The sequence below is a fragment of the Geotrypetes seraphini genome, chromosome 2 (assembly GCF_902459505.1).
Source record: "Geotrypetes seraphini chromosome 2, aGeoSer1.1, whole genome shotgun sequence".
Classification (NCBI taxonomy): Eukaryota; Metazoa; Chordata; class Amphibia; order Gymnophiona; family Dermophiidae; genus Geotrypetes; species Geotrypetes seraphini.
Genome location: NC_047085.1, coordinates 472522564 through 472541264, shown reverse-complemented (window position 1 = coordinate 472541264; position 18701 = coordinate 472522564). Strand labels below are relative to the sequence as shown.

The window sequence follows — 18701 nt, the reverse complement described above, 5'->3', positions numbered from 1 at the left end:
TTTGAACTGCCAGCTGGCTGGACACTGACTATGACCTCTGCCCCCACGTATCCTCATCCATGCAGTCAGGGGCAGGAAAGACAGCCTGCGACTTGAAACATGGGTGGGTTTTGCTCCAGACCATACAGCCTGCGCTTGAAACCTGTGACAATGTCACCGGCCAGCAGACTCTCAGGGGAAGGGACCACATATCCATCAGAACTTCTCTGTGAAGCTGCAATCCGGCACCGCGGGACTGTGCCTTTTCCTCCGACAGGGGACCACTGGGAAGAGGTCTCAAGGCATTGAAGCCACCAAGAAACAAACTTTAAGTAAAATAAAAAGAAACGAAATAGAAGAGCAACTGCAAAAGACTTCTGCACGGATTGCCTGCAGAAAGTGAAACTGGATTTGTTTACTAGCTCTCAGGCTAAGAGGAGTGGAGCACATGCTCAGAAAAGTTGTAGATTTCTGCAATACCTGGACTGCGGGTTGAGATTAACACCTAGCTTACGGAATCCAGAAAGGACATAACAGAAACAGGCTTTTGCCTGCCATTTGAACAGAACTGCTTTATTTAGAGAAGTCAACACTACTATTCATTTCATTCAAATTAAACAGAACCAGAAAGCAGTTGCAAAAAGAACCTTTACATATCGGCAGGCCTCTTGAATACAAAAGTCTTGCAACGAACAAGCACAAATTGCTCTCATCTCCAAGGTGAATTCTCATTAAAATTAGAACTACAGCAACTACAATAGCCCTCTTGAAATTCATTTGACTACAATCTGTCCTCTCTTCATACTTTCACTGCATTATTTTGTTTGGGTCAGCACCTTTAGTCAAGCAATACTGGCCAATTGTGCTCGTCAACTAATAAGTCTCACACCTGACTAAGCAGGCTGCTCTAAAACGTGAATATATAACCAAGCAGCAGTAAGTCTGAGAATCAACCACTTGTGTGTCTACTCAATCTTGTCTGTCGACAGAAAAAGCAGGTTGCTTACCTGTAAGCTGTTTTCCATAGACTGCAGAACTTATACGGTATACAGTACCTACCTCCCTCCTGAAATGTATGTAACTGGGTTTAGCTTTGAAACCAGCTGAGTAGACTGTGCATGCTCAGAACTTTGGAAAGCAGTTCTGTCCTCGCATCAAACATATACTTGTGTGGCTTATTCCTGCTGTCTACAGAAAAAACATCTGTTACAGCTGAATAACACTGCTTTTATGATATCCTACAAAAACACAACACACTATGGCATTAGTACTGGTTTATACTTCCTCTAAGAACTGCAGCAAGGGTGAAACAAGATGCCATTATTGAGAGATTAAAGCTCCTTATCTCTCTATTTTTCATAAAACTCAATAAAAATTACCACACCAATGCAGCCTAATTGCCAGGATTAGATTGTAACTGGTTTGAAGACTTGTATCTATTTGTCCTTTAATGTTTCTACGACAATTAATGTATCTATGACAATGAAGTTATTTCTCCATTCATATTTGACACTTTTGGAAACAGAGGATTGATTTGATTTTAATACTTAATATATCGCTATAGCAGTTTACAATTCTAAAAACAGTTCATTATAACAAGTTACAAACTTAATATCATCTTATTGTGCAACAATTATTGTTATACTAATTATACCAGCACATCCATAGATCCCACCCCAAATATTGCAACCCTCATTGTGAAACCCATTCATTAACTATATAAAATACTTCTGACTTTCCTTATTATCCATGTTTAATATTCATTCCACAATACAAAAGTTTTCAGTAAAATCCATGTTTTCAATAGCTTACGAAAACCCAAGTAAACTTTCCATCGACTGCAATTCAATTAGAAGCTTATTCCACAAGTTAGGCCTAGGATAACAGAATGCTCTTTTCCGTGTTCCAGTCAATATTACTTTATCCAAATGATGGTAATTCAAGCAAGTTCTTCCAAGATGAATACAGAATATGTGTTGGAGCTTTACTCAGTTTATCTGACAAATAATCTGGGACATTCCACATCAAAGCTTTAAACACCAAACAAAGTTTTAAAAGTAATTTACCCTGTAATAGGCATCCGATGCAAATTAACTAATGCAACATGATCTGATTTCTTTTTCCCACTTATCAATTTAGCAGCAGTATTTAGCATTAGTTGCAATTTTGCTAAATAATTCTTACTTAATCCATTGTAGAAGGAATTACAATAATCTAATTGACTAGTTATTAAGTTATCAACCTGTAACCCTTAGGGAAAATGAATAGAAAACTAAATAAATAAAGCATGCAAAATCTTTACCAAATTAGATTCAATCAAAAATGATCTTAGTTGTTTAATAAACCGCAAATGCAAAAAGCAACCCTTGACCACTATACCTATTTGAGATTTAAAATCTAAAGAACTATTCCAATGAAACCCCAAGGTCTTAATTTTTTTTTTTATAAATCTTTATTCATTTTTAATCTTTCAACAAGTGTACAAAATAGAACCATACATAGTCTTGAAAACATCACTTGTAAATCCATCAAGAAAAACAACAATTGTATATATATAAACCCATAACCCCCTCCCCATTGTTATTATTAATATATACACAATATAATAAGAACCCTTCCCCCTCTTTATTATTCATGGTGTATATTTCAATAGAAAAACTGGTGTTTAATCATCACAAAAAGATGTCAATGGCCCCCATATTTTAGTAAAGGTCTTATAATTTCCATTTTGTACAGCTAATGATCTTTCCAAGGTCTTAATTTTGATACTGGTAGAAAAAAAATTATGGTCATTAATCTTAGGCATAAACCATAATGGTCTACTCTGATGTCGTACTCACATTGCTACTGATTTTTTCACATTAAACATTAAATCATGTTCTCAAAACCACTCATACAATTTCTCTATTTTTTCATTAACCTCTTTCCACACCATTTCTTGATTTTCTTTCACAAAACCCCCCCAAAAAAACTGGATATCATCTGCAAATAAATGGAACATGATATTCCAACTTGCCAAAAGTGTATCTAATGGAGCCAAATACAAATTGAATAGGGGAGATGATGAACCTTGAAGGACCCCCCTCTCTAAACTTCTCTCACTGTACAATTGTCTATTCCATTTAACTATTTGGTACCTGTCTTTCAAGTAAGAATAAATCAGGCTAAAACAGTGGACCCCAATCCTACCTCAAGTCAATAAATTTTCTATGTGATACTGAATCAAACGTCGCTGTTAAATTTAATTGAACCCATAATACATCATAACCTTGGTCAGCTTTTCTTAGGATACTACCCACAATATCAACCAATACTATGGTGCAGATTGTCTACTATGCAACAACCTATTTCTGTCCACATATTCAGATAACTGATTCAAAACCACTTTTTCCAGAATTTTTGTCAACAAAAAAACCCCACCAAAAACCTGTCCATACTATTTTCTTCTTTTTTTTACACTCTCAACTTTTGGAATACGAGTAATAACTGCGTTTTTCAATTGGGTAGGTACCCATCCCCTCTTCAGTGATGAATTTACTAAATGAACAATGAAAGGAATCAAAACCTCCTTCTAATGTGACAAATATTGATAAGGAATAAGATCTAACGAAATAGCAGAGGAATGAATTGCACCAAAAAGTTTATCAATCTCTGATTTCGATTCTTCAGTAAACGCAATCTAATTATCCTCAACTCTTTCACACCCACTAAAACCTCAGACTCAAATAACACACCCTTTAAATTATCATGTTCTATATCTGTTACAGGTAATTTGGCAATTTTTTTCTTAAAATAAAAAACTAAAAATCAAACACAGCAAAACCCTCACTTGTTAGATTTGATTTGAATCCACTTCTAAGGCAGTGATGCTTTATTCTTTCCAAACAATGGCTGCAGATCTTTTTCACACCAAGACCTGTTTCATATATCTATGGTATTTTCTATTTTATTAATTTATAGGTTTTAAAAATCAAGTTATACAGGTAAATGTGTGAGAACTTGGTGTTTAAGTGGCTGTGCATCATGGTCTTGTCACCTGTTCTTTCCTGTTATGTAATTTGATAAAATTTTATACTCAATATTTTAAGAGTGATTTAAAATCAATTTATGCATAACTGTATTCAACCTTCAGGTGTACTGATTGTTAATTTGTGATGGCTGTAGTGGTTAGCCCATTTCATTGATCATTCACACATGCCCAACATACATGATGGTTGTCCATTAAAAATAAGATACTAATTTATAAATGGAATGGTTCTAATTAGCTACTGGTTTTGCCTCTCATGCAGCAAGCATAATACTTTATAACACAATTATGCGTTACAGTGGCAAAATCAACTAGTAGTTAGATGAACATGCTGAGAATCAGAGAAGTCAGGGTTCAGCTCCTACTAAGATTCCTTTACCTTGGCCCAAGTCACTTCACCCTTCATTGTCTCGGGTATTGAAAGACTACTCAGGCAGGGATATACCTTGTGTATCTGATTGTAACTCACCTTGAGTCTGGATTTAATAAAGGTGAATAATTAAATCTAAAAATTCAAATTCAACATTTAATTATGACAGCAGAAACATGACAATACCTTATATTTACAAGACTTAGAAGGCCTTCTATGAACAATTAACTCTGACTGGCAGAGACCTTTAACATAATGTATAATGAGCAGCAACACCACTACAAAACAATTGTCTATAGTGCAATATAATAACTGGAAATCAACTTGCCCTGAAAATTTCTAAATCATTTTGAACACAATGATACTCACCATTGGAGACTTGTAGTATCTATGCAATATGTTTATGAAATCTGTAATTGTTAACATTCCTGCAAGAAAATTTAAAGCAATTAGCAGATCCAACTCATTAGTGTAATTCTTGTTGCAGGGTCTCGCTACGTCTTGTCAGATAGTATAGTAATGTAAAAGATGCAAAAAAAAAAAAAAAAAAAAATTCCCCCTTTTCCGCCCCCAGTTCATACCTTTGTCTACCCAGGGATCAGTGCATTAGGCAAATGAGAGATGATCCTGAAATGATTTTTTGTTCTTCTTTTTTCCCAGTTCTTTATAAGGTAGTCACTGATCAAAAAGAGATGGTAGTAAGTGCTGCATAAGCCAATATCCCCTTTTATATTTTTTCAGATTAGGAAATTTGTTTCTAAAAAGAATATGCTCTCTGGTTTAACAGGGCTACATTACCATAAAACAGTGGCCCGCAAACTTTCTCAAGCCACGACACAATAAACGTAGTGGCCGTGGCTCGAGGCATCTGGAAGTACATGGACCTGAGACAACAGTGGGGGGTGCCAGCAGCGAAGAAGGCCAGAGAGGAGAGGCGCTAATGCCAGCTGATTGCCTGCAGGACGTGCCCCTTGTCACGAGAGGCATGTCCTGTAGGCAGTCAGCTGACGTCGGCACCTCTCCTGCTCCCCAGTATGCCGCAGCACACCTTGAAATCTCAAAAGGCACACAGTTTGCGATACACTGCCATAAAATAATGTTTTTTAGGAAATGGTACAATTAAAGGATTGTTTGTCTATACAGAGCCACCTCCTTATCCTCAGAAGTCCCCCCTTTCATAGTTACAATATCAACCAACCAATACATTTTCTATCCTATCATCATACTGAGGATAGAGGGAAGCATGGACAAGTTCCTAGATAAAAAAGTCCATAGTCTGCTATGAAGACAGACATGCTTGCCCTGGATAGATTGAAATGCAAAAATCACTCAATTGTTGTGCTTATAAGGAAGCTATGCAGATGATATAGATGAGTCTACACAAATTATGATGCTCAGAATCATGGAGGGGGGTGCTGGGGATCTTATCTATTGTTTTGCCTTTTGTCTTTGTTTTGTTCTATTTCTTTCATTTAAATTTCTCCAGAATTCTACTGTTCAACGGCTCCCCCTTCTGCTTCTATTCCTTTCTCTCCTCTCTTCTACCTTCCAAAGTATTTAGATCAATGCTGTCTTGTTAAAATGTTTATTTTATTTTTATTTTTCCTCTAACTCTACTTTTCACTTCTCTATTACCCTCCAGGTACTTTAGTTAGATTGTGAGCCTTCGGGACAGTAAGGGAATGTTTCAAGTACCTTTCTTATTTCTAATCTTAATGTATATTTTCTGTAAACCGCTTAGAACCTAACGGATGTAGCGGTATATAAGAAATAAATTGCATTACATTACATTACTTATAAGCACAACAATTGAGTGATTTTTGCATTTCAACATATGTTTCTTTATCGCTCATTTTTGTGAATTGCTTTAAGCACTACCCCTTGTTTATATTTGCCCTGGAATGTTTGGCATGGAATGTTTCTACTATTTGGATTTTGCCAGGTACTTGCGACTTGGATTGGCTTTCGTGAATACAGGATACTGGGCTAGATGGACCATTGGTCTGACCCAGTAAGGCTGTTCTTATGTTAAGCTACAACCATTAAAAACAATGGTTGGAGCTTAAGAATCAAAGCTAGATATGTTTTGGTTTATATCTGAATTATAGTTTAAGAGCTATCTCATGCTGATGTTACTGGGAAGGTTCCATACATAACGTTTCTGTTGCACTCTTCTCCATTTGCTTCTTCCTAGTATTGCTTAGATATAAGAACCTGAGAATTGCCATACTGGGACAGACCAAAAGGTCCTGCAAGCCCAGTATCACGTTTCCAAAAGTGGCCAACCCAGGTCCCAAGTACCTAGCTAGATCCCAAGTAGTAAAGAGATTTTATGTTGCTTATCCTAGGAATAAAAAAGTGGATTTCCCCAAGCCATCTGAGGAGCTAGGATTTGAGGAGACTTTGGGGATGCATTTGCTTATGTTCAACCGCAACATTATGTTGCAACGTTGCCTATTGATCAGTTGCAAAAAAAAGACAGTTTGTTGCTTAGGCATTTTTTTCTTCAGGTGCAGGATGATAGTCTTTCAATATCGGAGTTCCATAAAGCTACAGGATTACTTTTTCCTCAGAAATATTTGACACTTTAGCCGATTTGAGGGCTTCCATCACCTCCAACAGTTTATTGTTTTTGATCTCCAGAACTCCCCAATTCGGTACCGGGGGCAGATTTGAGAGAATGCCAATTTTGGATAATATATAAGGCTTTATCTTATTCAAGCTCAAATCTTTCACATGGGAGAGGTAGATACACCACTATGTCAAAAATGTGGTCACTCGGTTAATTCTTTTTGTCAAGCTTTTTGGGACTGTAAGCTACTACACTCTTTTTTGAACTCTATTATTACTTACTAGTTGTTTAGCCCGTTACATTAACGGGTGCTAGCAGCCCTTCTCCCTTACTTTTACCTCCTCCCTGTCCAGCAGCACCCCCACCCATTCCCTGCTCCCCCTATATAGCAGTAGCCCTTCTCCTTTTATCTCCCCCTGTTCAGCATCACCCCCCCCCCATTTCCCGCTCCCCATATCCAGCAGTAGCTCTTCTCCTTTACTTCCTGCTCCCCCCCCTGTCCAGCAGTAGCCCTTCTCCCTTACTTGTATGTTCCCCATTGTCCATTAGGAACCCTTCTCCCTTATCTGTAAACCATGCAGCCTTACATTTTAGAAGTCCCCCACCCCATTCTGCCCAGCTCCCTTGCCAAATTTCAAAACTGCAGGCAGTGGCTGCTCCTCACCCGATCCCCGCTTAAAGCGGCCCCGCACTCGCGGTCTGGTTGGCTCCCTTGTTGGAGCTTTTCACGGTGTTGTCTCTTCTTGGCCTTCTCCAAGGGCTGGCTCCCATGAAAATGTTGTGTTGCTGTTCGGGGCCACGGCGGCGGCTTCTCTCCAGAGGCGCACCGGCATCGGAAGCCTTGTCTCTGACTTTGTGAGTCGGAGGGGTTTCCGACGTTGGTGCGGCTCTTTGGGGGGCTGCCGCCTTCGGGGAGGCTTTGGATGCAGGGCCGGATGCGGGAGGAGCAGCCACCCTGGGGGGCTTTGGTGGGAGAGCCAGCCAGACGCATGGATCGAGCAGCCCGGGCCCCGACCACCCTCAGAGGTGTCCTCCGAGCCCCGAGAAGAGACGCAGCGGGGCGACTTGTCCGGTCAGTAGAAGAGGCGGACTGACATCCTACTCGGGCCGCCGCGGCCGACATCCAACTCCAGGCCAGACCGTAAGCTGCGCATGCGCACTTCCTATGTGTCGCTACAGCTCACGGAAAACCGGCGCACACACAGGAAGTGCGCATGCGTGGCCTAGCGTTTTATTATATTAGATTTAGAAAGTGTGCTTGTTGCTAGAATACCTTGTTCAGCCAAAGGGTTTTTATTGCCCCATTCAGGGTCCTTCATACTGTGGAGTGAGGGCACATGCCTTTTTCTTTGTAAGGTTGGTTTGGTGGGTAAGAAAACTATTTTGCAAGCTTGGAAGAGCAATGTGTCACCTTCCTTTTGGCAGTGGCGCAATGCTCTACACTCCCTTATGGTTTTAGAGAGAGTGGGTGCCCTTCTTCATCTCGTCGGCAGCATTTTCTCAAGACTTGGGGACCATATATACAATCTTTTGCCTTCTAGAGCAGGGGTAGGGAACTCCGGTCCTCGAGAGCCGTATTCCAGTTGGGTTTTCAGGATTTCCCCAATGAATATGCATGAGATCTATTTGCAGGCACTGCTTTCAATGCATATTCATTGGGGAAATCCTGAAAACCCAACTGGAATACGGCTCTCGAGGACCGGAGTTCCCTATCCCTGCTCTAGAGTCTGCAGTTTGGAGCTTAATTTCCTTTGACCAGCTCTCCCCCCTCTTTTTTTTTCCATTACCAGAGAATGAAGATACTTCCTTTACATAGAGGGTGTTAGGATGTGCGGGTAGGATGGAAATTTGGATCATGATGCTAATATTTAATTTTTTTTCTCTTTTCTCTATTTATTATGATATTGTATACACCTGCTGATGACACAAAGGGCTCCTTTTACAAAGCTGCACTAGAGCCTTAACGCACAGAATAGCGTGCGCTAAATTGCCGCATGCGCCAGCCGCTACTGCCTCCTTTTGAGCAGGTGGTAGATTTTCAGCTAGCGTGCGCTAATCCGGTGTGTGCGTTAAAAACACTAGCGCACCTTTGTAAAAGGAGCCCAAAGTCGTCTGCATCTTTGGTTCCCCACTGTATTGCTTTTCATCGTAAGTTTGCAGATTTCTGTGTTGTTGATAATGTTTAATCTCTCTGCCTTTTCATTTTTTTGAGGCACATGTGGGTCCTAGCACTGACGCAACCTACAGCAAAAACGCTGGCTAGCCTTAGTCGGCGGTGGACCAGAAGCAGAGATCGAGAGAAAAAATTAGAAGTCAAACAGAATTTTCATCAACCCATAGGGCAAGATAAGTTCTTGGTTTAAAATTTTCATGCATATCAGTTTCAGAAGTTCACAAAGTGAACTTGGATCTGTGGGACACTAATTGAGTGTTTGTTAAATATTTTTTGAATAACTTATGAAGTTTTTTCCGATGTGCATGAACAAGATAGTAAAGGAAGTTTTTTAATCAATGAGGTGGCTTCCCTTTCTAGTATAGCCTGCAAGTTAATATACTGTGGCATACGGGGATCTGAGGCTTTTTTCTCCTTTTAATAATGGTTTGAATGACTGTTTGGAATAAGTGTAAAAATATTATGTAAACACACTGGTCAGGAAAACCAGTCTTCTGACAGCAAATAAAGGGATATATTAAACTGTGAAAAATTCCTATGAGAGGTATTCTTCTGGATGTACAATTAGCTCTCATTAGTATATCTGCATACATTTTTGCTTTGATTGAACCCCATTATTTACCCTACTCCATTGAGTAGATTGATGAGGCAAGATTTCCCTTGACTAAATCCATGTTGGCTTCCTCTAATTAATCCATGCTCATCCGTTAAGTCATTTTGTTCTTTAGTCTCTACCATTTTGCCCAGCTCTGACATCGAACTCACCAGTCCATAATTTCCCAGATCACCTCTGGAACCTTTTTGAAAAAAAAAAAACAACAACCCATCAGCATCATGTTGACCACCCTCCAGTCTTCTGGTACTATGCTGGTTTTTACTAATTACTAATAGCAGCTCTGCAAGTTCATTTTTCAATTCCATCAGCACTTTGGGATGTATACCATCTGGTCCAACCATTTGCTACTGTTCAATTTGTCAAATTGACCCATTACATCTTCCAGTGTTACAGAAATTTGTTTGAATTTCTCCAATTCATCAGAATTGAGTAAAATTTCTGGCATCAGTAACTCCCCCACATCTTCCTCGGTGAAGACTGAGGAAGGAATTAATTTAATCTCTCTGCTTTTGGTCCCTTTATCCCTCAGTCATCTAGTGGTCCAGTTGATTCTCTTCCTGGCTCCTTGCTTTTAATATACCTAAAAAAAAGTTTTTGCTATGTGTTTTTGCTTCCAGCGCAATCATCTTTTCAAGGTCTCTTTGCATTCCTTGCATTTGACTTGCCATTCCTTGTGCTGTTTACAATTATTTTCAGTCAAATCTTTCTTCCACTTTCTGAAGGATTCTCTTTTAGTTCTAACAGCTTCTTTCACCTTACTCATTAACCACGTCAGCTGCCATTTGGTCTTCCTTCCTCCATTTTTAATACATGGAATATATCTAGTCTGGTCTTCCAGGATGGTATTTTTGGATAACATTCATGTAGTTGCTCCTCAGTTTCTTTTTTACTATTCTCCTCATGTTATCATAGTCTCCTTTTTTAAAGTTAAATGCTGTTGTATTGGATTTCCTGTGTGAACTTATTCCAGGGATTACCGTATATACTAGAATATAAACCGGGATTTTTGGGCCCAAAAATTGGCCCAAAAATGGGGGTCCCGGTTTATATTAGGGGCATCCCCCAGTGACCACCCGAAACCCTCCTGGACTTCCTGCAGGCCTGCCTTAGGCCGGGATAGGAGGGATCCCTCCTCTCTCCTGCCCCGGCCAACACTAATAATTACCACCCTCCCTTGCATACCTGTTCCTTGATGGTCCAGCATGTATCCCGCGCTGAAATCCTTTGTAAAGGTAGTAGTCAGCAGTGCACCAAAGCTGGCAAGCAGGAGCGAGGTTTTCGTGCTGCCGGCCAGCCCTGCATCGCTCCTTGACAGGCTGCCGCGAGAACTGCGAAAACTCACAGCCTATCAAGGAGTGATGCAGGGCCAGCCGGCAGCACAAAAAGCTCGCTCCTGCGTGCCGGCCCGGGTGCGCCGCTGGCTACTACCTTTACAAAGGATTTCAGCATGGGATACATGCTGGACCACCAGGAAATAGGTACGCGAGGAAGGGAAGGAGGGAGGGTGGTAATTATTAGTGTTGGCCGGGACAGAAGACGGGAGGAATCCCTCCTGTCCCGGCCTACCACTAGGTGGTTTAAGTTAGGGGAAGGTTAATCTGCTGGCTGGGTTAGAGGGCAGATGGGAGTACAGGACAATCAAGCCATTGTGACATCACTGATGAGGTGGCTCTTTTTAGGGGGAAGAGGGTACAGGGAAGGAAGGTGGGACAGTGTTCACAGCCTGGCAGGGAGGGGGGGGGGACAGTATTCAGAGCCTGGCAGGGAAGGGGGCTTGGTTCACAGCCTGGTAGGGAATGGGACTGAATGCAGGCCAGGGAGGGAAGGGGGCTGGGTGCAGAATTTGGCAGGGAGGGGGACTGAGTGCAGAACCTTGCAGAGTAGGGCGTGACGGAGGGCACACTGGGTGCAGATCCTGGCAGGGCATGGCACTTAAATATTAAGCCCCCAACTTATATTCGAGTTAACCATTTTTCCTCCTTTTTCGGGGGAAAAATGGGAGTCTCGATCTATATTCGGATCGGCTTATATTATAGTATATACGGTGTATTAAATCTTATCACTGTTATCAAGCAACCCCAGCACCATTACCTCCCGCAACAATTCATGTGCTCCATTAAGAACTAGATCTAGAACTGCTTCATCTCTTGTTGGTTCCTGAACCAGCTGCTCCATAAAGCAGTCCTTATTTTCATCAAGGAATTTTATCTCCCTAGCACGCCCTGATATTACATTCACTCAGTCAATATCGGGGTAGTTGAAATCACCCATTATTATTGTGTTACCCAGTTTGTTAGCCTCCCTAATTTCTAATAACATTTCAGCATCCTTCTGTTCATCCTGGTCAGGCAGACGGTAGTACACTCCTATCACTATCCTATTTCCCTTTACACATGAATTTCTACCGATTCCAAGGTGTGTTTCTGTTCCTGTAGAATTTTCAGTCCCTTTGATTCAAGGCCCTCCTTAACATAACGGTATAATGGCATCCCACTGATTATTTTCCTTCCACCAGATCACAGAGATGACTATTCATTTAATGCAATATATTCTAACTCTCCCATCTTGTTTCTTAGGCTTCTGGCATTTGCATACAGACATTTCAAACAATGTTTGTCATATCTATTTACAGTTTGTTCAGAAGTTGGCAATGGATTTGCAATCTTTAAAATCAGTCTGCTCTGTATTTAAGGAAACCTGGTCTACTGTGGCTTATATTGTAATCTTGCTATCGGGATGCTCTGTCTTCCTTTTTATAATATCTATTAAAGATACTTTGTTCAGAACCTTGCTCTTCTGAACGCCTGTCGACCTTTCCCCAGTTTCTAGTTTAAAAGCTGCTCTCACTCTCCTTTTTTAAATGTTGATGCCAGCAGCCTGGTTTCACCCTGGTTAAGGTGGATCCCATCTTTGCAGAATAGGCTCCCCCTTCCCCAGTATGTCACCCAGCTCCTAATAAATCTAAATCTAAAACCCTCCTTCCTGCACCATCGTCTCATCCACACACTGAGACTCCAGAGCTTTGCCTGTCTCTTGGGTTCTGCGCGTGAACATGGTGCACTTCTGAGAAAGCTACCCTGGAGATTCTGGATTTTAACTTTCTACACAAGAGCCTAAATTTGGCTTCCAGAACCTTCCTACCACATTTTCCTATGTCACTGATACCCACATGAACCAAGAGAGCAGACTCCTTCCCAGCACTGTAAAATATTATCTAAGTGACGCATGAGGTCTGCCACATTCACGCCAGGCAGGCAAGTGACCAGGCGATCCTCACGTCTACCAATCACCCATCTACATGCCTAATGATCAAATCTTCCAGTGTAACAGCCGTCCTAACCCTTTCCTCCTGGGCAGAAGTCCCTGGAGACACATCCTCGGTCCAAGAGAACAATGCATCCCCTGGTGGGTAGATCCAGGCTACAGGATTGCTTTTCTACATCACCAGAGTGATGCTCTCCTTTAAGAAGACCTCCCTCCTCCAAGGCAGCACAGAGGCTGCCAGACTTACAGCAGCATACTCCTATCACTTTCCTTTTTCCCTATACACATGGAATTTCTATCCCTAGGGATTCCAAGATATGCTTTTCGTACTGCAGAATTTTTAGTATATTCAAGGCCCTCCTTAATTTATAATGCTACCCCCCCACCAATTCGATCCACCTCATTACTGCGATATAATTTGAACCAAGGCAACCTTCCTTCCACCAAGCCTCAGATGCCTGTTCTATCTTTTCATTTAATGCAATATATTTTAACTCACAAACTGATTCAAATCAGAGCTACTGTGTTCCAAAGTCTACTAAGGCTTAATTAGCTACAGCCTACACAGTTAACAGTAATGTTCTATAGTGCCACTAGATGTGTTTAAAGCCACATTATAACTTCCTTGTAGCAAGGAAAGGGGCCTTATATATATCATGTCAATTCTAAGATTATCCCTCTTTTTCTGTTAATCTTTTCAGGAGTCTGCACATTAAGTATTTAAATCTATTCCTGCGAACTGGGTTTTGCAGATGTATGTCACTCACAACATTCAGCACCTCCCATATTGCCAATGGAGTGTAGTGCCCTCTTTAGTTCATCCCAAAGCAATCAATCTCTACTGGAATAGAACACAAAGAAGGAGGGGTACAGGGGGACTTCCCCGCAGACATCATACAACTCTGTTCTGCTCTGTAACTTAGAAATAGAACAATTATCAACAATAATTTACAATATAGCAGCAACAGTGAACCAATTTGCTGTGTACAACAAGCACTAATATCAAAAGAAGCCAGAAGCTGAGCAATTCACTTATACAAGATTTTTTTATGTAAGAACATAAGAATAGCCTTACTGGGTCAGACCAATGATCAAAGAAACATAGAAAGATGACGGTAGAAAAGGGCTACAGCCCATCAAATCTGCCCACTCTACTGACCCACCCCATTAAGTCTGAGTGCTGATGACTTAGTTCCTTAGCTCGACCCTCGTAGGGATCCCACGTGGATGTCCCATTTATTCTTAAAGTCGAGCACGCTGGTGGCCTTGATCACCTGCACCGGTAGTTTGTTCCAGTGATCCACCACCCTTTCTGTGAAGAAGTACTTCCTGGTGTCACCATTAAATTTCCCTCCTCTGAGTTTGAGCGGGTGCCCCCTTGTGACCAAAGGTCCTTTGGGAAAGAAGATGTCGTCTTCTACCTCGACACGTCCTGTGACATATTTAAATGTCTCAATCATGTCACCCCTTTCCCTGCGCTCCATCAAGCCCAGTAGCCCATTCTCACAGAGGCCAAGCCAGGTCACTAGTACCTGGCCAAAAGAGTAGCAACTCCATGCTACCGATCCAGGGCAAGCAGTGGTTTCCCCAATGTCTTTCTCAATAACAGACTATGGACTTTTCCTCCAGGAAATTGTCCAAACCTTTCTTAAAATCAGCTACGCTATTCACTCTTACCACAACCTCTGACAATGCATTTCAGAGCTTCTATTCTCTGAGTGAAAAAAATATTTCCTCCTATTGGTTTTAAATGCATTTCCCTGTAACTTCATTGTGTGTCCCCTAATCTTTGTAATTTTTGATGGGATGAAAAATTGATCCACTTGTACCCGTTCTACTCCACTCAGGATTTTGTAGACTTCAATCATATCTCCCCTCAGCCATCTCTTTTCCAAGCAGAAGAGCCCTAACATTTTTAGTCTTTCCTCATATGAGAAGAGTTCTATCCCCTTTATCATCTTGGTCGCTCTTCTTTGAACCTTTTCTGCTGCCGCTATATCTTTATTGAGATGAGACCAGAATTGAATGCAATACTCCAAGTGAAGTCGCACAATGGAGTGATACAGAAGCATTATAGCATTCTTAGTCTTGTTAACCATCCCTTTTTTAATAATTCCTACTGCTCAATATTTGACAAGAACGTGTTTTGGAAATCAATAACAATTCTCGTAGCCAGAGGTCAATGCACGAAGAGGAAGCGTGGATCTGAGAGAAATAAGTATAGACCCTCTCAGTAGGATGGATCTTCCTCTACAGATTACGAAGATCACAGTGCTTCTATCTGATTGCTCATATTGAACCTTAGGAGTAGAGTTATCTATTTTAGGTCCAAGCGTTAGATTGAAGTCCCCACCCATTAATAAAGTTCCTTCCAAATTCCTCTGAATACCAAGTTCAAGTTTCTTGTGGAACTCCCCCTGGTTTTCATTGGGCGCATATACATTAACCAAAGTAGACCAATGGCCCCCCTATTTTGGTCACCAGGGGGTCAGAATCCCAAATCACCTTTTTGCAGTCTGCCTGTATGAAAACCCAACTGGCTGGGAGTCCCCCAGGACAGGTTTAAGAACATCTGGACTAGATGAGTTAGTTAGTCTGTCGATTAAACCATGATTTCTCAACTGGGTCCCAGATTACTCCCCTCGGTGGTCAGGTTTTCAGAACATCCACAATGAATATACATAAACTTGATTTCCATATACTGCCTCTGTTATAGGCAAATTTTTTCACGCATATTTATTACCGACATCCTGAAAACCTGACCCCCCCAAGGGGATGCTCCGGGACCGAGTTGAGAAACTGACTTAAACAATAAAAAATAACAAGAACTATAATACTATGATATATAAATTGCGTGCTCAGTGCTCCCTCTGTGTAGTCGCAGTGTCAGAGACCGACAGTTAGGGAACCATCGTAGCAACACAACATTCCCATAAATAGCTATCAACATCTCACAATTGATATATATTGAAAAATACAGAGACTCCTTGTGTAACGACTGAGTTCCGCTCTTACGAATTGGTTGTTATGTGAGGAGTATCGAATAACTATCCCAACTCCCCTAGATTTTTTTATTCTCTTTATTGGAGGCCCGATAGAGTTCCGGGAATCTGGGATGTCTCAAAATATATTCATGGCGGGGTAGAAAATGGGTTTCTCGAATAAAGACTTTGAAACGTAAAAGTTCCCGAAACAGCAAATGTCTCTTTGGCCCAACATTAAGCCCTCTAGCATTTACTGATAAAAAGCCGGTGCTCAGATAAAGAATCCATTAGTGACAACAACCAACTAGTTACTACTACTACTATTTATTATTTCTATAGTGCTGAAAGGCGTACACAGCACTGTACATTTTAACATACAATAGACAGTCCCTGCTCAGAAGAGCTTACAATCTAATTTAGACAGGACATTTCAGGGTTGGGGAGGTTATAGTGGGTATAGGTATCTGACAGCAGTGAGGGGGAGTTTAAAAGTTGAAAGAAGTTTCAAAAAAGTGGGCCTTTAGCTTGGATTTGAACACTGCCAGGGACGGAGCACTACGTATTGATTCAGGCAACCTGTTCCAGGCATACGGTGCCACAAGAAAGAAGGGACGGAGTTGGGAGTGGAAGAGAAGGATGCAGATAAGCGGGACTTGCCCGATGAGCAGAGATCACGGGGGAGAGCATAGGGGGTGCATCAGAGGTAATGCACTTGTAGATCAGCAAGAGGAGTTTAAACTGTATTCAGAAACGGACAGGGAGCCAATGAAGTGATTTGAGAAGAGGGGTAATGTCAGAATAGCGGCTCTCACGGAATATGAGTCACGCAGCAGCATTTTGAACGTATTGAAGAGGCGAAAGACAAATGGCCCAAGAGAAGTACGCTGCAGTAGTCTAAGCGCGAGGTGATAAAGAGTGTGAGGTGACGAGAGCGTGGACAAGGGTTTTGGTTGTGTGTTCAGAGAGAAGAGGACGGATTTTGGTAATGTTATAGAGGAAGAAGCGACAGGATTTGGCAGTCTGTTGGATCTAAGCAGAGAAGGAGAGAGAAGAGTCGAAGATCACCCCAAGGTTGTGAGCTGACACAGGGAGGAGGATAGCGTTATCTACAGAGATGGAGAACGGCGAGAGGGGGAAGGCAGTTTTGGGGGAGAAGATAAGGAGTTCAGTTTTAGCCTTATTCACTTTGAGATGGCGGCGTAATTTCCAAGCGGCAATGTCGGACAGGCAGGCTGAAATTCAGCCTGAACTCCCACAGAGATATCCAGCGTGGAGAGGTAGATCTGGGAGTCATCAGCATAGAGGTGATATTGAAAACCATGAGAGGAGATCAGCCTACCAAGAGAGAGGGTATATAGGGAAAGAGGAGAGGGCCCAGGACAGAGCCTTGGGGTACGCCAATAGACAGCGGGATGGCAGCGGAGGCGGATCCTCTGTAACATACGCTGAAGATACGACGAGAGAGATAGGAAAAAAACCAGGAGAGAGCAGAACCCCAGAATCCCAGCGAGGACAATGTGTCAAGAAGGAGGCACTGATCAACAGTGTCAAAGACAGCAGACAGATCGAGAAGAATGAGAATAGTCCATCGGATTTGGCCAGGTCGTTAGAAACTTTTAGCAAGGGCAGTTTCTGTAGAGTGGAGAGGGCGAAAGCCCTATTGAAGTGAGTCAAGAATATTATGAGAAGAAAGGAAGTCCATGCAACGGCAGTGAACAGCACGTTCGAGTAGTTTGGATAGGAAGGGGATAGGGCGGTAGTCGGAGAGGAACATAGGGTCAAGCGAGGGCTTTTTAAGGAGGGGAATAACTACAGCATGTTTGAAGATATAAGGAACTATAGCAGTGGAGAGTGAAAGGTTGAGGATGTGACAGGTGGGAAGGATCACAGCGGGAGCGATGGATCCAATTAGGCAGGTAGGAATCGGATCAGAGGAACAGGTGGTGGGTTTGGAGGAAAGAAGGCAAGCAGTTTCCTCTTCCGTAACTTCAGAAAAGGAAGAAAGGGTCATAAAGGTTGTCGAAGAGAGGTCGACTGAGCGGACAGTCGGAAGGGACAGCAGGGGAGGCAACATTGTTGAGAATTCAAGGTGGATCTTGTGAATCTTGTCGTGGAAGAACTCTGCTATCGTCTGGGGGGAGAGCGAAGAGAGGATTGGAGGCGGGGGCACTATGAGATGGCGAGGGTTAGCACTAAGAGAGTTAAATGATTGTAGTAGTCCTGTTTGGCACACGAGAGTGTACATTGGAAGGACGTCAGCATGAATTTGTAATGGATGAAGTCAGCAAGCATGCAGGATTTAAGCCAAAGACATTAAGCAGCTCGGGTACAGCAGCGCAGGCATTGGATTTGGGGGGGGCGTCAACCAGGGCTGCTGTAGCAAGGCCATCGGCCCCTAAACTCTCCTGATAGACACCCAGGAAAGAGACCCCCCCACATCACAAGCGCTGGTTATTGTGGTTACCTGTGAGCCGGCTTGTTTATCTATGGAGAAATCACAGGAACAAAGATCTTGGCCCTGTTAAAAATGATCTCCACATGAGATTTACAAATTTTTGGGAAAAGCCTTGTGCAGGGGAGATAAATTAACCCCGTAGGACCTCCGACTGGGCTTTCGTGGATTCAATGAATCTATGCTCCCACCCCTTCCTCGCATGCACTGTGACATGGACATCCCTTCATTGGCCATCCAGCGCAAACTTATGGTGTCAACATA

The 18701-nt window shown here is 42.0% G+C and overlaps 1 protein-coding gene across 10 annotated transcripts in view; it reads right to left on the bottom strand.

Annotated features, from left to right (window-relative positions):
- PRKAG2 (protein kinase AMP-activated non-catalytic subunit gamma 2) overlaps positions 1-18701 on the bottom strand; it is a 642927-nt gene that overhangs the window by 122047 nt on the left and 502179 nt on the right. For all 10 annotated transcript variants that reach the window (XM_033931676.1, XM_033931673.1, XM_033931675.1 and 7 more), the window contains one exon: positions 4746-4804. In XM_033931676.1, coding sequence (XP_033787567.1) covers positions 4746-4804 — 59 coding nt within the window. The remainder of the gene's footprint in view (positions 1-4745; positions 4805-18701) is intronic.